Raw genomic sequence first — 26,275 nt, forward strand, 5'->3', positions numbered from 1 at the left:
TCCTTTTATAATCCTGCAACTTTAGCCTCCACCTCATTAGTGGTTAATTAAAATGAGATATAGCACTAAAAGACAAATATTACAAATACTTCTACACATGTTATTCATTTACAAGGGATATTATAATCTTATTATTCCTATAGTGTTCTTTCTCCTAGAATATTAAAATGTAATTTTTAAATAGCTCAGAGACACTTCCTTACTGTATTTTTCCAGTTAGTCCAAAATGTTATGCTGGCAGATGCTACAGAATAACAGAAAAGGTATATAATAATGCGTGAGCATGCCAATATGATACTTTTTTTAAAAAGTCGTATAATATATCAGAAAAGGAAAGTTCTGTGTCGGTTAGTAATCCTAGATCTTCAGTTCCTGATAGAAAGGATTTTTAATTCCACTATCAGGCACGCCCCCAACTGGATGGAATGAAATATCAACAGTTTCATTATTTGTACATGTTAACAAGGAAAATTCTTCTGAAAATTTAAAACTCTTTAGAACACTTTGAATATAGTGATACAAAAGCATAATTTGATTTTGGTTGTTTGGATTTTAATTTAATGCCAGGGATTTCAGCTACAACTTGAAAAACTTTTTGTACTAAATTTCATTATCACTTTCATTTTCAATACTTTTCCCAATTGTCTTTGCATCATTTGCATAGAAGAGTTGATTGGGTTGAAAGGGAGATATGTTGGAAAATACGGTAAAAAGTGTTGAACTAGAAATATATTTCAAAAAAATTTATTTAGGACTACTCACTTTTAAACCACAGTGATTTCTTTAAAATAATGACACTGAGAACTCAGTCTTATTTTAATTGAATAGATTTCTCAACCTGCTTTCACTGAATAAAAAGAATGAAAGCGTTCAATGTTTTGTACTATAACAAAATTAGAAAATCAAAAGTCAGCCTATTAGAACTGCCTCTCTAAAAACTTTATCCATGTTGTCAATTAAAATTGAAGTATCTACATGATCTCAACAAAGATATAATGTAAAACATCTGTTCAAACTGAAATTGAAGTAAGTAGCAGTTTTTTTCCTAACATTTCCAATTTTACTGTATTTAGGTTTCCTGAGCAAACGTATTCATGGTTATCTTAGTTAAAACTGGTTTCACTCTGCCAACGATCAATTTGATTGACATATTTACATATCAACTCATCTCATCTCACAAATTTTAAACTTTTTCACTTAAAATTGGATTCAAGTTGGCATCTTTAAAGAACTTTATGTACATATATTTTAGGTTCAAAATGAACATTAGAACATTTTCTTTTACTTTTGTAAGTAATAGATACACATATCCAAATGTATATTTATGACCTGTCAGATTGTAATTTCATATGCATGCAGTTGTATTCGCACAATTTCATGTGAAAGGTGATAATTTTAGGCAACTGTAGATGAAATTCTTTTAACAGTATAAATTGGATCATTCCATTAGTTAGAAACAATATAATAGAAATGAATGACTTAGGAATAAAACCATAACCATTTCAGAAAAAAACATTAGTTATGTCTTTAATTGCTGCAGTTACGCTTGTATCAAATCTTACCTGATCTTTAATTTCAAGATCCCTTTTAGTTTTTGTTCTGTACTCTCTGTGCTCCTTTTCTGCCTCATCCTTCTCCATTTTGGTTTTATTCAATTGATAGCGCATTTCTCCACACACCTGTTAGATTATAAAAACTAGATCAATAGCTGCTGGAATCTACCAGGCAAGGCCTGCAATTAGATCTTTTGGTGCCCCCTAGAGGTCATATAAATAAAACACAATAGAACTTTTCTAAGAATGGCATTTTCTATTAGCATATTCAATATATTCTGTTAAGATGTGGAGGCAGTATCAGATGTTATTGAGTCTTACAATTTCAAATGACAGATAAAGAAATGCATAACCAGGGAATTTAAATGATATATACAAGATTTTTCATGTAAAATAATAGTTTCAATTGCATATTATCTAAAATGCACTATCATCTTGCTTTTAACTAGGTAAAATTAGTAATTAAAATATTAAGCTATGTCATTACTCATTCAAATTTTCATGGTTATACAGATACTCTATATTAAAAACTTTCCTTTAAACTCTTTATCAGTTAGGCTTTTATTTAAGGAAATTTATAAAGGTATTTTTCTCTCTGCTAATAGACTATATTATCAATATTTATGAGTAGAGTATTACCCAGCTGGTATTTACCGTAGGCTTTGCAGATTATGTCAATCTTACCATGCACAATACTATGTATTTAAATTAAGAAAGTTAAAAGTCATACACTGCAACTAAGCCCACTCTGCTTTTAAAATAGCTATGGCATTCAACATAAAATGAAAATACACATGTAAGTGAAATGACTTTAACATATTGTTAAATAATAAACACACTCAGTATCTTAAAATTGTGTATCATTCTTTATGTAATCTTTTTTTTCAATCCAGGGCATCTACAGACAGATAAATACATTTGGAAAATACAACTAGCAGATAAATCTAAATAAAGAAGTTATTAACTTTTGAGATAACTGAGAACTTGTAGAGAGATCAAGTAATACAAACATCTGCTAAGTCAGCTTCTAAGTTACAAATACAAGTTTTTAAAAATCATGTATCATCTAATGGCTATACCTGTTTGAGACTTCACAATTTTGGTAGTTCTCCAAAAATGATCATTAGAATTTTAGAAATTAGTTTCATCATTATTGAAGTATTAGAATCTTATTAAACCTATATGCATTTCCTATGTTCAAATAAAAAATATGTTAAAAATAAACTAATCTGTGTTCAAAAATTATAGTGACAAGACAGAAGAAAAAGTCAGTAAGCTTCTCCCCAGTGACCCTCAGAAAGCTAAAAAAAGAATAAAATTACTACAAATTGTATCTGAAATTCAAATACCTTCAATGTGCAAGAGTTGCTCCTTCCCCTTTCAAAAATATTACTAATTCACAAAAAGTTACTAAAGCTAAATAAAATTTAAAAATTAAGAATTACAGAAAAAAATTAGAGGAGGCCTAATTGACTTTCTTCACTATTCCAATCTATTTGATTTACATATAGGAATAAAATTTAAAGACCCCAATTATAATACCAGAACATAACAGTTATACAACCATGGTGTTTAAAACCCAACACCAGTACAAAATTATTATACATAATAAATATCTAAGCATTAGGTCCTGTTTAAAATGATTGTACCCCTTAATTTTATTTTTAAAGTTTCCTTGCCTCACTAATTTCAGTTTAAAATGCATTTGCTAAGTTTATCTGTAACACTTAAATTTCATCTAAAATAAATGAACAAATTAAATTTAACTAGAATTATATTATCCCAGGGTTGGAAGCAGGCTTAAGGCACTCCTCTGATGCTTGAGTCCTTTTGGACAGTTCTAAAGACAAGTAATCATTCTTTACTGTACCATATTTCAACAGAAAGTTCTCTCCTTATAATGAACTGAAAATCCTCATCATACCTTTCACCTATCAATCCAGGTTAACCATTTCCATCTCTCTGCAGCAGTTCCCTTACTTCTACCCCTACCTCCACACAAACATCAATTATATTGGCAAATACGGTATTTTAAGCTTCTACATTAGCTAGCTTGAATTTTAGAAAGCAAATGAAGAACTATATAAATTCAAGGAAAAAAAAGAAAAAATAGGCTTCCTTTCCTAATATATATTAAAGTTAATTTAAATTACTGAGTTATAAAACAATAATGGCATTAAAAATGTGTCCAAATTTAGGAAAATATGTTGAGAAGTAAAATGCAGTATGAAATGGGTATGCATTTTAATAAAATCATCTGTGTATGTACTGATGAAAAATAAATTGATTTAATTTATTACATCATGCATGTCCATATTTAGTGACTTAGTTTTAAAGCAATGATTACTGAAATCTACACAGACTTCTAGTGTTTCTTAAACATGTACCTTAGCCAGTTAAGATCATTAAGCATTTTAGCTCTTGGTTCACAAGTTTGTGATGCCCATAGTGCAGACACAGTGATATCACAGTGTAAAGTATAAATTTAAGGACCAACAGAATAAGAAGTTGTAGTATTAGAATCTTGATTTTAGAGAACAGGTCTGAAAGAATGAGAGATGGAGAATTATGTTAAGCACACTTTTCATGTTATAAATAAATACATGTCTTTTAGTATTATTGTGAAGACCAAACTTATGCAAAAAATTACTCCTAGTTGACTAATTCAGATGTACAAGTTTTATCAGGTATTCAATAATTAAAGTAATAAAACTTGTTAATTTACAGTTTTGTCTCAGCAACTTAATCCTTAAGCTCTTTGAGGACATTATTTGTGTCTAATTCATCTTTGTATTTGCAGCACCTAGAAAAGGGCCTGCTGATAATAAGTAAATGTTTGCTGAATGACCATTATGTGGACCTTTATTATCTTGAAATAGCAAAATTTTTATACCCCAGACTTCTTTTTGAGCTTTTAACACTAGGAAAAAATTTTCAACTAAAATATTTAAGTAATTAGTAAACTAAACTCTCTCTTTGTACCTTTGTGACATCCATTTCCCGGGAAGCAAGCTGGTTTTGAATTTCCTCTAGTTGATTAACAGCTGAAATTTTCTCTCTTGTAATCTTTTCCACCTGAGCCTCCAGTTGGGCAATACTCTGAGATAGGGTCAACGTCTGTACGAGGAAAAAAAGTCCTAAGTGATAATGTCATTTGACAAAAATATTTTAAATATCTTGAATTAATAGAGTCTCAGCATGGACACTGGGCTCTCTCTGTAAGTCATTTCTCTGTGGATTGGGTATCTCCATTGCTCTGCATTCTCAATTCATCTCCCTTGACTATCACCTCACGTAATTTTCTTTTTTTTCTGGTGGTGAGAACTTTTAAGATTTGCTCTCTTAGCAACTTTCAAATACACAGTACAGTACTGTTAACTATAGTCACCATGCTTTTTAAATATTAAAAATAGAATCAATCAGCAGATATTAAGAAACTTCCATATGCTATACTAACCCTGTAAGAATACCGAAGTTTTATGTCCTTTAAGAATTTCTAACCACCTTATAAAGATATGCCTAATATCTGAAAAATTCAATAAGACTATAAAATAGTATTTTTTAAAAATACGAAGTATTTTAGAAATTTTGTACTATCGTAGAACCAAGAATAAAGGTGCTGAATTTATCCTCCATGCTAAAATATATTTCAAATTTTCTTGATATATTATTTCTCAACTAAAATTATTTACATGCACAGTACTTAACACATCACACTGTTTTTTGTTGTCTGTTTCCTCATTAGACTAGAAGTTCCTCAAGAGCATGTTCCTCAACAGGTATATGTTTAACGTTTGATGAATGAATGAATCAGTAGAATAAATGGCTTTTCTGAGGGACTATATGGATATCAGGTTCTTAGTTTTTCTTCCCAGGGTCAGAAATGTTTTCTAGACCTTAGATTTAACCTTTATAGCTTTTGGTTTGCAATTAGATTTTACTCTGCTCCAGTAGGTCAAACTTTTCTAGGCTATTAATTTCTCATTTGTATTAGCAGTTTTAAAGTGATAAAGAAATGCTACCTTGCCCCAGATCAAAACATATGGAATAGCTATCAGTTTTTAATCAGCTAAAATAAAAACTGATAACAAATTTGAAATAATATTTGAAATATGTCATTGTACACTAACATGGGTGTGAATTCAGTTTTATAACTGAAATCAATAACTAAAATTTTGTAATAAAAATCAAGATTACCTTTGTCAACTAATTAAAATTGACAACATGAAAATAATGAGCCCCAGTAGCTACTTTCTAATTTAGACGGTAGATGTATTAATTAACATTCCTGGGGATTGTGGAGAATTGTACATTTAACTTATGGCTGTTTACATGTCCTTCTTTCATCAAGAGATTGGCTACAAATCTAATTTGCACATAAAATTACTTTTACTAATGCCAAGCTACAAACTATCTTTATGCAGATTACAATCTGAAACAAAAATTAAAGGTCAAAAGAAGTTAAATGTAACAAATCAAAAATATTAATTGAATTGTCTTAATTTAAAACTTCAAGTTCATGAGTAAGCATATTATGAATATGTAATTATAGCTTTTCTGGAACCATACAACAATAACAAACTTTAATTACCAGCTACTAAAAACCATAGATTACTTATTTATGTGGATCTATAGTAAACATATTAATATTATGTGGTTTTTTTGAAGTGAATGGGCAGACATTTATTTTGCTAATGGTAAATTCTGAGTCAGTTTCTATAGCATGTAACAAATCATACACCTTCCATATGATTCCTTCCCTCTGCCACCCATCACTTCATTCCTCTGCCCACTACCTGTCTGCTCCCTTCTGTCACCCACTTCTCAAGGCCTCCCCTCCTGTTGTCACACCTTCTTTTTCTCCATGCCCACCATCTGGAAGTCAACATTACACTGCAGGAGCTTCTCCATCCACATCTGTTGCAGGGGCAGAAGTAACACAGACAGCTGCAACACTGCTGGATGTCCAGGGTGTTGACATCAGATAAGTCCTTTAAACTTTGACAGGGGCAAGCAAGAGACAAGGACACCCAGGATGGGAGAGCTTGATAGAAATCTCTACACTAAAGCAGTCCCTAGTGTACTGAACGTGGTATAAAGTGGCATTCCTCATAAAAAAAGGTACAAGAATTAAGGATTCTAGCAATGGCTATTATCAAGGGAACCAACTGAGAAAATACACAAACCAGAAGGGGCATTCAATAAATAGATGATTGAAGGACTGATTGAAGGAACAAACTTAGCGGTTTAGTGCAACCAAAGACCATTACTGATGCCAACAGGCAAACTCACAGCAAGAACTGTTCATGGGGGAATGATTCAAAATCTGTCTAGGTAGAAGGCATCTGCTCTCCTAGAGCTTCCCACACAAATGAAATTTTTAAGCAGTAAGAAGAAAGGAAAGAAGAAAAATAATAAAAAGAAGGAAAGAAAATCTACAAGTCTCATGAGCATTCCTACCACTAGGAAAGCAGGGACACCTGCTCCAGCACTAACCATGAGAAGTTACAACATTATGATTAATTGTTCAAACACCCTATTAAATTAACTTCCTGTGCTAAGCAGTGTGATAATTTTATCTTTTAATTCCCTTTGGAAAGGAATGTATTGGATTAACTTTCAGTTGAAAAAATGAAAACTTAAGTAATGTTCCCAAGTTCATTTCAAGCTAATAAATAAAAAGTAAAGCTGGACTTTATATTAAAATTTGTCTGCTTTTACTAACACAAAGGTCCAAGAAATCTACCCAATAGGGCTAATTCTCTCTTTCACTAGAGTAAGAATAATAGCCACAAGCTAAAATTTGTTAAATGGTCTAACCTAAGCCAGGTATTATATTAGGTACTTTCAAAACATTATCTCATTTAATCCTATCAATTCCTTGAGTAGATCAACCAAGGATCTACTACTCTGAAATTTGGAGAGGTTAAATGAATTGTTCAAGGTCACATAAAGGTCAATTTGGATTCAACACTAAATCCTTTTACTTCAGAGCTTCTTTCTGCCATTTTCTGTGAGAGTACTTGCTTCAGTGCTAGGATCACTTTCAGCTCTTTATTCATACATCTTTATTTAGGGCAGGATCTTCAGATTAAATGTCAAATAAGGCTTAATGGAGGCAAAAAGAAAAAAAGGACTCAGACTCAGAAATGCATTGTAGGACTTCCCTGGTGGCACAGTGGTTAAGAATCTGCCTGCCAGTGCAGGGGACATGGGTTCGATCCCTGGTGGGGGAATATCTCACATGCCGCGGAGCAACTAAGCCCATGAGCCATAACTACTGAGCCGGCACTCTAGAGCCCGCGAGTCACAACTACTGAGCCCGCATGCCACAACTACTGAAGCCCACGTGCCTAGAGCCTGTGCTCCGCAACAAGAGAAGGCACTTGAGAAGTGCCAATGAGAAGCCCACGCACCGCAACAAAGAGTAGCCCCCGCTCGTCACAACTAGAGAAAGCCCACGTGCAGCAATGAAGACCCAATGCAGCCAAAAATAAATAAATGAATAAATAAATTAAAAAAAAGAAATGCATTGTATTTCTGTTAACACTTTCATTCATGAAATAATTATCAGTTTAAGAAAGTTATACATAAAAGCACCTGGAATATTCCCTGGCACAGTTCAGACTTCCTTTATTTCTTATCAGGAATTCTCATCAACATATTTTTACATAGTAGAACTACTCAGCAAGGCAAAAGTTTCCACTAAACAACCCAGAAAAAAAGTCTCCTAGGCATGAACAGTAGCTGATCTTTGCTCTTGATGCCATTCATTCTCTCTCTCAAAGCTCAGCGTGCAACTTTACCTCCCTCCATATCTTACTCATGTTGGTACATCTCCCCCACACTCTGCATTTCTAAATCCTGCCTGTTTTCTTGAAGCTCAGTTAAAATGCCACCTTCTCCACCAAGCGTTCCATGATCTCTTGCAGACAGAAATCTGTTCTGATCCTCTGAACTCTCAGTATTTTAGTCATGCCTTTCCAATGGCATGGAGTCTTCTTCCTTCCATTTGTATTCCCCTTGTATTCATTCAATAAATATATACTGAACACATTTTATGTGGGAGGAATGTGGCCATAAGGCAATAAGGGTGTTAACAAACCATATATGCAAGGGAATCATAGTAAATTAGGGGAGATAATTCAATAAGACTTTGCAATACATTGAGTTATTGAAGCCCATAGGAGGGGCTCCCAAAAATTTATCATTGGGAGACTGTGAGAAGAGGTGGTATCGAGAACTCTGAAGGATCAGTCAGAGAGGCCAGAGGAAGATTCCTCTAGGCAATGGGGGTGAGGTGGGGGGTGTGGGGATGGGAGGGGAGGGGCAAAGCCCTGAAAAATCCTGAAATGAAAAAACAGTATGGCAGACTGGCATGTTTGCACATTTGAGGAAGTGCCAGTAGATCAGTATGGTGGTAATACAAGGAAGAAAAGAGAAGGGAGATGAGACTGGAGAACCAAAGAGAGGGAAAAAATGTACAATCTTTATGCTATAGTAAAAGATCGGGTTATAGAGAGACAAGAAAGGATTTTAAAACAAGAGACTGACATACTGACATGTTCATTTTAGGAGGATCATCCTTGGATCTTTGGGTAAGAGAAGAGATAAGGAGGTGAGACTAGAAGCAAGGGGCTTCTACCACTTGGGGCTGTAGGAATCACCCAAGGGTGAGACATGGAGAGCAGTGGGATGGAGAGACAGGGCAATGTAAAATCGGTAAGGGCCTGAAACTCTAGAACTTGGTGACTTGATGTACAGGGTGAGGGAGAAGGAGGCAATCAAGGATGACAGCAAAATTTCTGAGTTGGGCAAATGGATGAATGAATAGTAGTTCTACTATGAGAGGGAAGATGGGAAGTGCAGCTGGTTTGGGGGCTCACTAGAGAGCTAAAGATTTAGGAATCAATACCATACATATGAAATTAAAGCCACAGTACTGCTAAAGACACCTAAATCTAAAGCTCTCTGCTAAACTCTAGAACCTCCTATCAAGGTGCTTTCTGGATGTGTCTCCTTCATTATCTCAAAGGCAGCTTAAACTCAGAGTAACCTAAAAGGCACACATCATCATTCTCCCAAAACAAGAATATGATTCAGGGCTTCCCTGGTGGCGCAGTGGTTGAGAGTCCGCCTGACGATGCATGGGACGCGAGTTCATGCCCCGGTCTGGGAGGATCCCACGTGCCGCGGAGCGGCTGGGCCCGTGAGCCATGGCCGCTGAGCCTGCGCATCCAGAGCCTGCGCTCCGCAACGGAAGAGGCCACAACGGTGAAAGGCCCGCATAGCGCAAAAAAAAAAAAAAAAAAAAAAAAGAATATGATTCAGAGAAATCAAAGAAACAGAACCTTTTAAGGAGAATAAGAACGAAAAAATATTCACTAAAAATAGCACAAGGAGGTCTCCAGTGAACACAGCAATAGTAATTTCATCGGCTATGGGCACAGAAGCTGAAATGTAGTGGTCTGAAGAGTGAATGAGCGGTAAGAAAATGAAGATAACATGTATGGACAAATCTTTCAAGAAACTTGACTATTAAGGGGAAGAGTAAAGAGGGATATGGAATTACTAAGGTGGCTTCCAGCCTTGGCCACACATTGGAATCACCTGGACAATTTTTTAAAATACTGACCCCTAGATCCTACCCTCAGATATTCCCCCATAATTCGTTTGGGATGCAGATTGGGCAATGAGAGTTTTGGAACTTCTGTGTAGCCAAGATTGAGAATGACTTGATAGAAGAAAGATTGGTTTCTTTCAACAGGTGAGAAAAGTTTGAGACTATTTTCCTGGTGATAAGGAAAAGGCTATAGTGAAGGACAAAGGTTGAAGATTCAGAAGAGAGTGGGGAACTAATGGAAATAGGTCACTGAGGTGGTGGAAGGGGATGGGATTCAGAGCAAGAGGAAAGGATTAGGATTAAGCCACTCCCATTCTGACACGGTTGCAGTACAGGTGAAATTTTACTTTAGGCAGAGGTGGGGGGGGATAAATAAGGTGATTACCATCTAATGGCTGTCAACTTTCTTCGTTAGGGAAGTAAGGCTCTCTGCCGAGAATGAGGGGAGAGGTGGTATGGTAGAGAATTTGAGAGGAATAAAACTGATTTGAAATAGTCCTTGAAAAATGTGTCTTAGATACCAACACTTCCCACCTAGACTACTATAATTACCTCCCACCTGATCTCCAGGGGTTTATTCTGGTCCTCCTTCAAATCTATTGACAGATGATTTTTCTCAAATATAAATGGGATCACGACACTGCCCAATTTACTGCCATTCAATGGTTTCCCCTTCACTTTTGGATAACATTTAAAACCTTTCACATGGATTTTAAGACCATTCATGATTTGGTCCTTGCATACTTCTCCAAACTCATCTTCCACTACTCTGGCCCTTACTTCCTATGCTCCAGTCACCTGAGCCCTCTCTAAATTCCTAGAAAGTATGATGCTTTCTAGCTTCAGAGCCTTGGGAGTGTTGTTTTCCTGGGTCTGAAACTCTTCCCCTCAACTCTTCACCTGACCACTCCTACTCAACTCTTTTGAGCCTCATTTGCAAAACCTCTTTCTTAGGAAAGTCTTCCATGACTGCCCAGACTAAGTTATATTTGCCTGTTACACATTCTCATGGTACCCTATACCGTACCTTCATGCCTTTATCATAGTGGTAAAAACTCATTTGTGGAAGTATGTGTTTAATGTCTACCTCTCCCACAAGTCTATAAACTTCATGACGTAACTGCATTGGTCCTGTGACTACCACATTCCCAGGACCTCCAATTAATATCTGTTGAATCCTGAATGAATGGAAGAGAGAGGAATGCATAGGAGGACTGCTAGAAAGCACCAACAGAATGGTGGACATTGAACCATAAGTGTATGGTGGTGTCATCTGCAAGATTATAGGATTTTTCTTCACTAGCTGAGATCACCAATCCAGGTCAGAGAATGTAGATAACCAGACTGACCTATAAGTTTTTGACAGGCACAATTTTTTTAAAAAAGGATAAGAAAACAAGGGAGTTTATCTTGGCTCAGGTAAGGTAAGACTTAAAACTCATTGGGCAGAATTTGTGATTTTTCTCTTTATATAGCCTTAGGCTTACACACTGCCTTGCACATGGCAGATACTCAGTAGATATTTGCTGAATGAGTTAATTACCACATGTTTAAGACAGCATGTAGGTATAAGCTGTGACCCTGCTTTGAAAAAACAGAACATGTAACCATTGTTTGGGTTACTTGAGGGACCACATCTTGCTCAATTTTATTCAACTGTAGCAACTTTAAAGCTAGGTTCCACTAAACTCTGTATTCTAGCTTGTTACTCTTTTGCAAACACTGCCCATCTCATGTTATCTGTTCCTTTTGACTCTAATTTCTCCCTTCCATGTATTCATCTGGTTATAGTCATTATTCATCATGTAATTTGCTACAACCTATTTTGTACAGAGTATACCATCACTTTTTGTTTTGGTTACTTGGTTTCTTACAAGTGTTTTACCTTCTTAAAGGCTAATTTAGGAGTGGGGGATGAAATGGGGGAGTCATCTCTCCTTGATTTAACCAAGCTTGAAATAAAATCTGGATATCTGCAGAGCACCTGCTCTCCTCTGACAAACAGAAAGGGAATCAAACACAATGGCAGGATTAGAGTAAATTTTACATTTTCCTATCATGAAATCTAATTGATTATTTTCTTTGGAAAGGTCAGAGAATATAACTTCTATTGAGAAACACATTGAGGAATAGAAAATTTTTATGAACTCTAAGTTATAAGCAACTTGACTACTTAAATGGTTTAAACATGTAAGATCATTCGAGGGAGGCTCAAGAGGGAGGTGATATGGGGATATATGTATACTTATAGCTGATTCATTTTGTTGTACAACAGAAACTAACACAACATTGTAAAGCAATTATACTTCAATAAAGATATTAAAAAATTTTTAAAATAAAGATCATTCAAGAATTGCAACCTGCAGACTCATCAATTATATCACCACAAACATTTCTTCTGCAGTGTCGATAACAAATTGAACCCTTTAAATACCTTTGAGCCCATGTCCTCTCTTTCTTTTGTTATTTCTCTTTTCATCATCTCTTTCTCAAAGGCTCTTTTTTCTCGCTGAGATGCGAGTTCTTTCTCAAGTCGCTCTGTCTGCTTCTCCAGTTCATTCTTCAACTGTTCGCACTGGATTAAAGCCTGCCAGAATAAGACAGAGTGAAATGGGACCTTAGAATTTAGAAGAAATGAGAGGGAAATAAGACAATTAAGCTTTGATTTTATTTAAAATAGTTACAACTCACTGTAAAGTCAAAGTAAAGAATATTTTTGTATTTGTCAACACCACTTACTGATTCATATGTTACATGTATTCAAATGTTACATGTATTCAAATGTTGTATTTATTCACATATTTCAGTTTGCACAATTAAGGCTATATTAACTAATCAACTAAGAAAATTCAGGTAACAAACCTTGATAAGGGCCACAGAGGAGTCTGAATTTTATAAAAGGGGATCAGAAAAACCAAGTGTTCTAGTATTTTCAATTATATATCATGTTTATACTACAAGAAATATATAAGTATCTAATTTAACTGATTTTTCATCTCGACATGGTTAAAAATTATTTGTACTTTAAATGATAAACAGATCAAAATTTTAAGATGAGATGTATTTATCATTACATACAGGCATTTACTGTTTATATAATAACTGAGCTTCCTTAAATATAAGTACGATAAGATTTGGTTCACTCTCCTTACACACATAACTAAAGTCAAAATTAAGTAATAATCAAGTTTAGATAAGGAAAGACTCAAAACAGCATTTACTACCTAGTTTTGTAAAATGAGAAGTGTTATATTTCATTTCTGGCAATTTAAAAGTCGATAATTGTCCTTTAGTTTAAATTTCCCACTCTGAATTTCCAGAAGTAAATTCTCTCTAACTTCCTTTTGGCTGTATTTACAATATCGTTATGCATAACACACAATAATAAACTAAATTCAAAATCTCAAGAAAAAAATAAAATTAAGGTGCTTGACATAGAAAATCTGAGTCATACTATGGTGTCTTAGTCTCATCCCAGTGGCTCATCATTATATCCTCCTCACTCAACCTCTATTGTGTTCCCCTGAATTGAGAGAAAGAAACTCAAGTCTCATATGACTTATATACTATGTAATTATAAAATGATAGTCACAGTTGGTGTTAATGGAGATGGAAGCAGTCTCAGTAAGCACTGTAAGCTCTATGCATTGCTATGCTTCCCTCTGGTGAAAGCTATAATAAATATAGACAATAAATATCTAGGATATGTGAATTTTCTTCTTTTTATCATGAGATCATTAAACCCTAATTTCTTTCAAACTCTTCTGGAAATGTTCTATACTCCTAGGCATAAAAACTGAGGATAAAATGCAACTGTCCCAGATTAACTGATAAGCAAATAAAATGCCTGAAAAAAGATTCTCCTAGGGAGTCAGTCCCAAGTCCAATTCCAGTTGAAAATGTCTGGAAAATAAAATTTCACATTAGATTTTAAAAGAAATGGAAAAGCATAATTTTTCTATAATTTAAACCCTTGGAGCTTGAAATACTATGAATTAGAGATTTTTGTGCTTCAGAACACAATTGCTCTTGTGTAAAATATTTTTTATGAACCTAATAAAAATGTTCATAATGTTCACTGATATATGAATATCATGAAAGACTAAAATGATTATGGAATATAAACTAATACATTTAATCAGAAGGTTTTTCACTGAATAAAAACTCAGGAATCAACCTTATTAGGTACAGGAACAGTGGAAGGAACTGCTGAAGATCAGGCTAACATGAAGAGCAACTAAAGAGTCAATTCAAAGAATTCAATCAATTCAAGAACAAGGAACAGTAAATGATCCTGACAGGTAAGAGGCCTAACGCTAAGATAATATAAAGAAAAAGCACAAGGGAGAAGTTGTAAATCACTTAAACAAAACCGTTGCTGAAGCCTTGGTTTCATGGATGGCCTTCTATGAGGAGTACCCACCACTGAGAGGTGATGGTGAGTATGAAAGCAGTAACGAAACACTGACTAAAAATATTAGGTTAAAAACTGGATATTGATCACTCTTGGTTTATAGCCAATGATTCCATATAAAATAGCTTTTGCTTGTTTTGATTTTAATATATATGTCTGGTCACAATGAAGAAAATATTAAGTAACATTTGGAATTAGAAAAGTCATTTAATCTTACAATGGTCCTCATATACAAGATTTGGGTTTACTAAATAAATATTTATACATTCCTTCCATTAAAGCTTTGTCTTTTAATTCTAAGACTTACTCTCCTAGTTTTCAGAATCCCAGATGACTCAGTGCTCCCTGATTATACTCCATATAATCATTCAGTAAAGGCATATAACCAAATCCTCAAAGACTATTGACCAAAAAGTTCGTTTGGGTTTTTCCGTAAGATGTTTGGCCAACCCAATTAACTGATGGATCTTCACAGGTGACCAAGTTAGTTTGGAATCTGCGGCTGCCATTTCTCCTAGTGGTTCCCAAGGTCGTGGCTCCTTTCTTTCCCTGAGCACAATCCCTTTCTTGGTGGAAATGGCTGTAGGTCTTAGGGAGTTGGGGATTTACACAACCCTCACCCTCCAGTAGACTCAATCTTCAAAGGGCCTTTTCTCTTCTGGGAAATTTATTTGTGGTCATTCTTTGTTGGCCACAGTAACACATTTTTCAAAACATAATTTATTGGACTTGATATTCCCAGTCCTGGTTTTATTAAACCAAAAAGTATGCATTACTATCTTAATGGAGTCAAAACATTTTCCAAAATAAATTTGTACCTAGTCAACTCAATTCTTAAAATAGGGAAACTCTTTTAGGAAATATAAAAGTCCTTCCCAAGTGCTAGGGTTGGGTTCCTAGATATCCTTGTGATCAGAGAATTCATGATTATAGGATTAAAGAACTATGAGGAATAATAGAGTCCACACTTATGAATGTAAACTTAAAAGTTTATGAAAATGCTTTCATTTTTATGAAACATAGCCCACAACATAAAAATGATTTTCAACATGTTTTAGGCATTTAATTTACAAATAATGCAAACTATTGATTATTAATTTATAAATTTATCCTTACTAGGAACCTATCAGTCAGTCTATCCCTAACTCCCACTTCCAAGATATTTATAATTTGTTTTTGTCTTGTGGAAGATAATGTACATATCAAGAAACATTATATTCTACATTTGTGCTTGCAATCAAATGCTCAAGGCTTTTCTGATTTTCCTTTTACTTCGGGTTTCTAATTCTTGCCTTTCTGATTCTGCTGTAGCCTAAGGAAAACAATAATTTGAATACTTAAAAAGGAAAAAAAAAGTTTGGGGGGACATTTATTCAACCTTCTGGGTTGGTATTGTTGTTTGTTTGTTTGTTTGTTTGTTTGTTTTTTCCTGTACGCGGACCTCTCACTGTTGTGGCCTCTCCCATTGCGGAGCACAGGCTCCAGACGCGCAGGCTCAGTGGCCATGGCTCACGGGCCCAGCCCGCTCAGGGCTTCCCTGGTGGCGCGGTGGTTGAGAGTCTGCCTGCCGGTGCAGGGGACACAGGTTCGTGCCCTGCACCGGAAAGATTCCACATGCCGCAGAGCGGGCTGGGCCCGTGAGCCATGGCCACTGAGCCTGCACGTCTGGAGCCTGTGCTCCGCAATGGGAGAGGCCACAACAGTGAGAGGTCCGCGTACAGGAAAAAAAAAAAAAAAAAAAAAATTGCTTTAGAGGATTATCTCATTATAGATATGCTCATGGGAACATCATGCCAAAGCCAACAATTTCCCTTCCAATAGAGGCAGGCAGGTCTAAGGGCCAGTTAACCTTTTTATCTTGTAGCTTTACCAAAACATCACTGCAAAAACCTCTACTTTTCTACCTTCATTTATTCCCAGGTTAATTTTTTTCTCCCTTTTAAAATTATTCCCAGTTGTAATGACTTGCAAATTTCAAAGAAAAACAAAAACATTTATTGATCACTTACTGTGTGCCATATACTTTCCTAAATGGCTTACATGGATTAATTTATTTAACTCTCTCACTGAATTTTAAGTGGCTTTTATCACTCTGTTGATAAGAAACTGAGGCTTTGAGACATTAACTAACTTGCCCAAGAGCACAGACCTAGAAAGTGGCAGAATAGGGATTTGATCCAAAGAAGTTACACAACTGAATCCATGCATGGCACTATAATTTTCTCATGTTATAGGTTTATTTTCTGATAAAATTCTCAGGTGTTTGCATTGCCACTGTAAAAGTACATATAGTCTGTCCTCCTTATCTGCAGGTTCTGTATTCACAGTTTCTGCATCCAAGGTTTCAACCAGTCACAGATTTCTGTCCTGGAACCAATCCCCCATGGATAAAGAGGGAGGACTGAATATGATATGGCATGATATAATACAATATTAATGTAATGTAATGTAATTGCTTCTACTTATTTAGCATGCAATATGCAAAATAGAACACTAGGTGGCAACAAATGTTAAGGAACTATAAGAAGAAAGTAACCATTTCATAACTCAGTAATAAAGTAGTTGGTTTTAAAATTAAAATATGTATGCTGTTTCACTCTTTAATCTCAGAAAGCAAAATTCCTAATACTTTTTTTATACATCTTTATTGGAGTATAATTGCTACAATGTTGTGTTAGTTTCTGCTGTACAACAAAGTGAATCAGCTATATGTATACATATATCCCCATATCCCCTCCCTCTTGAGCCTCCCTCCCACCCTCCCTCTCCCACCCGTCTAGGTCGTCACAAAGCACCGAGCTGATCTCCTTGTGCTATGCAGCAGCTTCCCACTAGCTATCCATTTTACATCTGGTAGTGTATATATGTCAACGCTACTCTTTCACTTCGTCCCAGCTTCCCCTTCCCCCCTGGCGTCCTCAAGTCCATTCTCTATATCTGCGTCTTTATTCCTGTCCTGCTATTAGGTTCATCAGTACCATTCTTCTAGATTCCATATATACATGTTAGCATATGGTATTTGTTTTTCTCTTTCTGACTTACTTCACTCTTTATGACAGACTGTAGGTCCATGCACCTCACTATAAATAACTCAATTTCGTTTCTTTTTACAGCTGAGTAATATTCCACTGTATGTATCTGCCACATCTTCTTTATCCATTCATCTCTCGATGGACATTTAGGTTGCTTCCATGCCCTGACAATCGTAAATGGTGCGGCAATGAACATGGTGGTACATGTCTCTTTTTGAATTATGGTTTTCTCAGGGTATGCGCCCAGTAGTGGGATTGCTGGGTCATTTGGTAGTTGTATTTTTAGTTTTTTAAGGAACGTCTATACTGTTCTCCATAGTGGCTGTATCAATTTACATTCCCACCAACAGTGCAGGAGGGTTCTCTTTTCTCCACACCCTCTCCAGCATTTATTGTTTGTAAATTTTTTGATGATGGACATTCTGACCAGTGTGAGATGATACCTCATTTTTTTTTTTTTTTTTTTTGCGGTACGCGGGCCTCTCACTGCCGTGGCCTCTCCCATTGCAGAGCACAGGCTCCGGACACGCAGGCTCACGGGCCCAGCCGCTCGGCGGCACGTGGGATCCTCCCGCACCGGGGCACGAACCCGTGTCCCCTGCATCAACAGGCGGACTCTCAACCACTGTGCCACCAGGGAAGCCCTCATTTTGGTTTTGATTTGCATTTCTCTAATGATTAGTGATGTCAAGCATCTTTTCATGTGTTTGTTGGCAATCTGTATATCTTCTTTGGAGAAATGTCTATTTATGTCTTCTGCCCATTTTTGGATTGGGTTGTTTTTTTGATATTGAGCTGCATGAGCTGCTTGTATATTTCGGAGATTAATCCTTTGTCAGTTGCTTCGTTTGCAAATATTTTCTCCCCTAGTATGTTTTAACATACCTTAGAGATAAAAACTGCCAGACTTGCACTGCATTTTGTAAACTGCTTAGAAATCAATCCTTGAGTTATTACTAACTTAGTGAAAAATAGATTTACAATACACAATAGCCTTTCTAGTTCTTAACCACTAAGATTTTAAAAGCACTAATTACAAAAATTCATACTAATATTTAAAGCTAATAATTAACTTTACATCAGTTCAACAACATTTATTGTACAATTAATATGTAAATGGCCATGTGAAGAATACAATGATAGATGTCACAGACCTGGTTTTTAAGGGCTTTTGGTGGAGAGGGCTATGTAAACAGCCACAAAAATTATACACAGCTTGCTAGGAATACAGAGAAGGAAGAGATTAATTCAAACAAGAAGGTGCTGGGGAAAACTTCCGAGAAGACTGCCATCTGAGTTGCCCCTCATAGAATGAATAGATACTTCACAGATGGATACAGTGCAGGAAAGTACAATATGAGCAAATTCATGGAAATAGTCAATTGTAGGTCACGTTATAGAAACAGTATAGGTTATATGAAAACTTGTAGTGAAAGATAAGGCTAGAAAAGTTAGAGTGGGACCATATTGTGAAAGATCTGGAAGGTCATGCTAAGGATTTGTCTTATTCTACTGCAAGAAGAGAGCTGCCTGAACAGGGAGATTTACAGTTTAGGAAAACTTTGGCAGCAATGTGAAAGATATACTGGAATTGAAAGAGACCTGAGGGAGACCAATTAGAAGGCTATTGCAATAGGCCACATAAGAGTATGTGAAGACTCGAACCAGAGCAGGAGTATAGGTATGGAAGCTGCGGGCATAACTTAGTAGGGGTTTTTGAAGATACGGTGAGAGTTTGATAACTGATTGGATGTTGACAGTGAGGAATGGGGAGGACCCAAGATATTTTAAAGGTTCCAAGCCAGGGTTGTTGGTAAGATGATAATACCATTATCTGAGAAAAGATAATACAGAAAATTATAGAAGGAAAAGGAGTGATAGACAGTAAGGAGGAGAGAATTTCCAGTTTGGTGGTGTAGAGTTTCAGATGCTAATGGCATATCATCCATAAAAGAGGTCTAGTAGAAGCAAGAAATGTAGGTCTGGGGCACAGAGGAGTTCTTAGAGCTAAAGGCACAATGTGGAGGTGGTCAAGTGAGGGGGAGACACAAAGTCCTGGAAATTAGGGCAACATGGCTGGACGGCTAGGAACTGACTGAGGAATGTCTGCATTCTAGGCTTGTGGAAAACAAGTTAAAAGACATGTGGAAGAGTAGACAAGAGCAATGCAAAGAGGACCCACAGAGTGAAATATCAGATTAATCAAGGGGAAATGATGACATGTTATGCTAGTACAGTTAATGTCTTCCTGGAGTTGGGTCAAATGAGGACTGAGATGAAGTCACTGGGTTTAGTAATCAGGAAGTGACTGGTGACCATAATGTGACCAATTCAGTAGCATGAAATCAGACTACAATTTGTTAAAAGACTGACTGCAATGTGTTCAGAAGTGAATGGAAAGCTACAAAGGTAAAGACAATGGAGAATGAAGGATGGAAGATACAAGAAAGATGTGATAACAAATGTCTCAATGTCCCTGAAACCCTAGAAGTAGGAGATATCAAGAACTTAGAGAGATTCATCTTGGGAAGTAAGAGGACCAGATAAGAAAGAAAAAAATGTGAAGACACATTTGAGGGATGAGAAAGTGTTGATGAGGCTCTTGTCAGTTGGTTGTGATCTCAGTAAAGTAGGTCAGCTATTGAGAGTGAGGTGCTAAGAGTGGAGTTGGGAAAATGAACAAAGTGGCATTCCTGTCTAGTCTAAAGTACATGTGGTAGGGAGACCTTCAAGAAGGTGGAGGAGTAAGATGTGGAGATCACCTTCCTCCCCACAAATACATCAGAAATACATCCACATGTGGAACAACTCCTACAGAACACCTATTGAACACTGGCACAAGATATCAGACTTCCCAAAAGATGCCCTCAGGCAACCTACACGCAGAAGCGGGGCCAAAGCCAAAGCTGAACCCCAGGAGTTATGCAACCAAAGAAGAGAAAGGGAAATCTTTCCCAGCAGCCTCAGGAGTAGCAGATTAAATCTCCACAGTCAACTTGATGTACCCTGCATCTGTGGAATACCTGAATAGGCAATGAATCATCCCAAAATTGAGATGGTGGACTTTGGGAGCAACTGTAGACTTGGGGTTTGTTTTCTGCATCTCATTTGCTTCTGGTTTTATGTTTATCTTAGTTTAGTATTTAGAGTTTATTATCATTGGTAGATTTGTTTATTGATTCAGTTGCTTTCTTCCTCCTTTTTTTTATATATATAGATATATTTTTTCCCTTTTCTCTTTTTGTGAGTGTGTATGTATATGCTTCTTTGTGTGATTTTGTCTGTATAGCTTTGCTTTTACCATTTGTCCTAAGGTTCTATCTATCCGTTATTTTTCTTTGTTTTTTTGTATAGTTTTTAGTGCTTGTTATTGGTGGATTTGTTTTTAGGTTTGGTTGCTCTTTTCTTACTTTCTTTCTGTTTTATTACTTTTTAATTTTTTAATTAATTTTTTATTTTAATAAAATTATTTTATTTTTCTTTCTTTCTTTCCTCCCTTTTCTTCTGAGCCATGTGGCTGACAGGGTCTTGGTGCTCCAGCTCGGTGTCAGGCCTGTGCCTCTGAGGTGGGAGAGCCGAGTTCAGGATATTGGTCCACGAGAGACCTCTCGGCTCCATGTAATATCAAACAGTGAAAGCTCTCCCAGAGATCTCCATCTCAATGCTAATACCTAGCTCCACTCAACTATCAGCAAGCTACAGTGCTGGAAACCCAACGCCAAAGGACTAGCAAGACAGTAACACAACCCCACTCATTAGCAGACAGGCTGCCTAATATCATAATAAGGTCACAGACACCCCAAAACACACCACTGGACGTGGTACTGCCCACCAGAAAGACAAGATCCAGCCTCATCCATCAGAACACAGGCAAAGTGCCCTCCACCAGGAAGCCTACACAATCCACCGAACCAACCTTAGCCACTGAGGGCAGACACCAAAAACAGCAGGAACTACAAACCTGCAACCTGCAAAAAGGAGACCCCAAACACAGTAAGTTAAGCAAAATGAGAAGCACACAGCACATGAAGGAGCAAGGTAAAAACCCACCAGACCAAACAAATGAAAAGGAAATAGGCAGTCTACCTGAAAAAGAATTAGAGTAATGATAGTAAAGATGATCCAAAATCTTCGCAATAGAATGGAGAAAATACAAGAAATGTTTAAAAAGGACCTAGAAGAACTAAAGAGCAAAGACACAATGATGAACAACACAATACATGAAAAATTCTCTAGAAGGAATCAATAGCAGAATAACTGAGGCAGAGGAATGGATAAGTGACCTGAAGATAAAATAGTTGAAATAACTACTGCAGAGCAGTATAAAGAAAACAAAAAATGAAAAGAATTGAGGACAGTCCTAGAGACTTCTGGGACAACATTAAACGTACCAAGATTCGAATAATAGGGGTCCCAGAAAAACAAGAGAAAAAGAAAGGGACTGAGAAAATATTTAAAGAGATTATAGTTGAAAACTTCCCTAATATGGGAAAGGAAATAGTCAATCAAGTCCAGGAAGTTCAGAGAGTCCCATACAGGATAAATCCAAGGAGAAACACATCAAGACACATATTAATGAAACTATCAAAAATTAAATACAAAGAAAAAATATTAAAGCAGCAAGGGAAAAACAACAAATAACATACAAGGGAAACCCCATAAGGATAACAGCTGACCTTTCAGCAGAAACTCTGCAAGCCAGAAGGGAGTGGCAGGACATATTTAAAGTGATGAAAGGGAAAAACCTACAACCAAGATTACTCTACCCAGCAAGGATCTCATTCAGATTTGATGAAGAAATTAAAATCTTTACAGACAAGCAAAAGCTAAGAGAATTCAGCACCACCAAACCAGTTTTAAAACAAATCCTAGAGAAACTTCTCTAGGCAGGAAACACAAGAGAAGGAAAAGACCTACAATAACAAACCCAGAAGAATTAGGAAAATGGTAATAGGAACATACATATAGATAATTACCTTAAATGTAAATGGATTAAATGCTTCAGCCAAAAGACACAAACTGGATGAATGGATACAAAAACAAGACCCATATATATGCTGTCTACGAGAGATCCACTTCAGACCTAGGGACACATACAGACTGAAGGTGAGGGGATGGAAAAAGATATTACATGCAAATGGAAATCAAAAGAAAGATGCAGTAGCAATTCTCATGTCAGACAAAATAGACTTAAAATAAAGACTATTACAAGGGACAAAGAAGGACACTACATAATGATCAAGGGATCAATCCAAGAAGAAGATGAAACAATTGTAAATATTTATGCACCCAACATAGGAGCACCTCAATACATAAGGCAAATGCTAACAGCCATAAAAGGGGAAATTGATGGTAACACAATCAGAGTAGGAGACTTTAATACCCCACTTTCACCAATGGACAGATCATCCAAAATGAAAATAAATAAGGAAACACAAGCTTCAAATGATACACTAAACAAGATGGACTTAATTGATATTTATGGGACATTCCATCCAAAAACAACAGAATACACTTTCTTCTCAAGTGCTCATGGAACATTCTCTAGGATACATCATACCTTGAGTCACAAATCAAGCCTTGGTAAATTTAAGAAAACTGAAATCAAATCAACTATCTTTTCTGACCACAATGCTATGAGAGCAGATATCAATTACAGGAAAAAAAACTGTAAAAAAATACAAACACATGGAGGCTAAACAATACACTACTAAATAACCAACAGATCAGTTAAGAAATCAAAGAGGAAATCAAAAAATACCTAGAAACAAATGACAATGAAAACACGATGACCCAAACCCTATGGGATGCAGCAAAAGCAGTTCTAAGAGGGAAGCTTATAGCAATACAATCCTACCTCAAGAAACAAGAAACATCTCAAATAAACAACCTAAACTTACACCTAAAGCAATCAGAGAAAGAAGAATAAAAAACTCCGAAAGTTAGCAGAAGGAAAGAAATCATAAAGATCAGATCAGAAATAAATGAAAAAGAAATGAAGGAAATGATAGCAAAGATCAATAAAACTAAAAGCTGGTTCTTTAAGAAGATAACAAAAATTGATAAACCATTAGGCAGACTCATCAAGAAAAAAAGGGAAAAGACTCAAATCAATAGAATTAGACATGAAAAAGGAGAAGTAACAACTGACACTGCAGAAAAACAAAGGATCATGAGAGATTACTACAATCAACTCTATGCCCATAAAATGGACAACCTGGAAGAAATGGACAAATTCTTAGAAATGCACAACCTGCCAAGACTGAATCAGGAAGAAACAGAAAATATAAACAGACCAATCACAAGCACTGAAATTGAGACTGTGATTAAAAATCTTCCAACAGGGCTTCCCTGGTGGCGCAGTGGTTGATAGTCCGCCTGCCGATGCAGGAGACACGGGTTCATGCCCCAGTCCGAGAAGATCCCACATGTCGCGGAGCGGCTGGGCCCGTGAGCCATGGCCGCTGAGCCTGCGCGTCTGGAGCCTGTGCTCCACAACGGGAGAGGCCACAACAGTGAGAGGCCCGCGTACTGAAAAAGAAAAAAAAATCTTCCAACAAACAAAAGCCCAGGACCAGATGGCTTCACAGGCGAATTCTATCAAACATTTAGAGAACAGCTAACACCTATCCTTCCCAAACTATTCCAAAATATAGCAGAGGGAGGAACACTCCCAAACTCATTCTACGAGGCCACCATCACCCTGATACCAAAACCAGACAAAGATGTTACAAAGAAAGAAAACTACAGGGCAATAACACTGATGAACATAGATCCTCAACAAAATACTAGAAAACAGAATCCAACAGCACATTAACAGGATCATACACCATGATCAAGTGGGGTTTATTCCAGGAACGCAAGGATTCTTCAATATACGCAAATCAATCAATGTGATATGAACAAATTGAAGGAGAAAAACCATATGAACATCTCAATAGATGCAGAAAAAGCTTCTGACAAAATTCAACACCCATTTATGATAAAAACCCTCCAGAAAGTAGGCATAGAGGGAACTTACCTCAACATAATAAACGCCATATATGACAAACCCACAGCCAACATCATTCTCAATGGTGAAAAACTGAAACCATTTCCACTAAGATCAGGAACAAAACAAGGTTGTCCACTCTTGCCACTGTTATTGAACATAGTTTGGCAAGTTTTAGCCACAGCAATCAGAGACAAAAAAGAAATAAAAGGAATCCAAATCGGAAAAGAAGTAGTAAAGCTTGTCACTGCTTGCAGATGATATGATACTATACATAGAGAATCCTAAGGATGCCACCAGAAAACTATTAGAGCTAATCAGTGAATTTGGTAAAGTAGCAGGCTACAAAATTAATGCACAGAAATCTCTGGCATTCCTATACACTAATGATGAAAAATCTGAAAGAGAAATTAAAGAAACACTCCTGTTTACCACTGCAACAAAAAGAATAAAATAGCTAGGAATAAACCTACCTAAGGAGACAAAAGACCTGTATGCAGAAAACTATAAGATACTGATAAAAGAAATGAAAGGTGATACAAACAGTTGGACAGATATACCATGTTCTTGGATTGAAAGTATCAACATTGTGAAAACGACTATACTATCCAAAGCAATCTATAGATTCAATGCAACCCGTATCAAACTACCAATGGCATTTTCCACAGAACTAGCAAAAAAAAGGTTACAATTTGTATGGAAACACGAAAGATCCTAATAGCCAAAGCAATCTTGGGAAAGAAAAACGGAGCTGGAAGAATCAGGCTGACTTCAGACTATACTACAAAGCTACAGTAATCAAGACAGTATGGTAATGGCACAAAAACAGAAATATAGATCAATGGAACAGGATAGAAAGCCCAGAGATAAACCCACGCACATATGGTCACCTTATCTTTGATAAAGAAGGCAAGAATGAAAAATGGAGAAAAGACAGCTTCTTCAATAAGTGGTGCTGGGAAAACTGGACAGCTACATGTAAAAGAATGAAATTATAACACCCCCTAACACCATACACAAAAATAAGCTCAAAATGGATTAAAGACCTAAACGTAAGGCCAGACACCATCAAACTCTTAGAGGAAAACATAGGCAGAACACTCTATGACATAAATCACAGCAAGATCCTTTTTGACCCACCTCCTAGAGTAATGGAAATAAAAATAAAAATACACAAATGGGACCTAATGAAACTTAAAAGCTTTTGCAATGCAGAGGAAACCATAAAGAAGACGGAAAGACAACCCTCAGAATGAGAGAAAATATTTGCAAATGAAGCAACTTACAAAGGATTAATCTCCAAAATTTACAAGCAGCTCATGCAGCTCAATATCAAAAAAAACAAACAACCCAATCCAAAAATGGGCAGAAGACCTTAATAGGCATTTCTCCAAAGATATACAGATAGCCAACAAACACATCGAAGGATGCGCAACATCACTAATCATTAGAGAAATGGAAATCAAAACTACAATGAGGTATCACCTCACACTAGTCAGAATGGCCATCATCAAAAAATTTACAAACAATAAATGCTGGAGAGGGTGTGGAGAAAAGGGAACCCTCTTGCACTGTCGGTGGGAATGTAAATTGATACAGCTAGTATGGAGAACTGCATGAAGATTCCTTAAAAAACTAAAAATAGAATTACCATATGACTCA

The 26,275-nt window shown here is 36.3% G+C and overlaps 1 protein-coding gene across 5 annotated transcripts in view; it reads right to left on the reverse strand.

The window, feature by feature from the left end:
* SDCCAG8 (SHH signaling and ciliogenesis regulator SDCCAG8) overlaps positions 1-26,275 on the reverse strand; it is a 261,720-nt gene that overhangs the window by 168,083 nt on the left and 67,362 nt on the right. For all 5 annotated transcript variants that reach the window (XR_009565641.1, XM_030868562.2, XM_030868561.2 and 2 more), the window contains 3 exons: positions 12,611-12,763; positions 4,536-4,670; positions 1,563-1,679 (listed from right to left, as the gene is read on the reverse strand). Coding sequence is in view for 4 of the 5 variants with exons in the window: in XM_030868562.2 (XP_030724422.2) it covers positions 1,563-1,679; positions 4,536-4,670; positions 12,611-12,763 (405 nt within the window). In the remaining variant the exon portion in view is untranslated. The remainder of the gene's footprint in view (positions 1-1,562; positions 1,680-4,535; positions 4,671-12,610; positions 12,764-26,275) is intronic.

Source organism: Globicephala melas, chromosome 1 (genome assembly GCF_963455315.2).
Source record: "Globicephala melas chromosome 1, mGloMel1.2, whole genome shotgun sequence".
NCBI lineage: Eukaryota > Metazoa > Chordata > Mammalia > Artiodactyla > Delphinidae > Globicephala > Globicephala melas.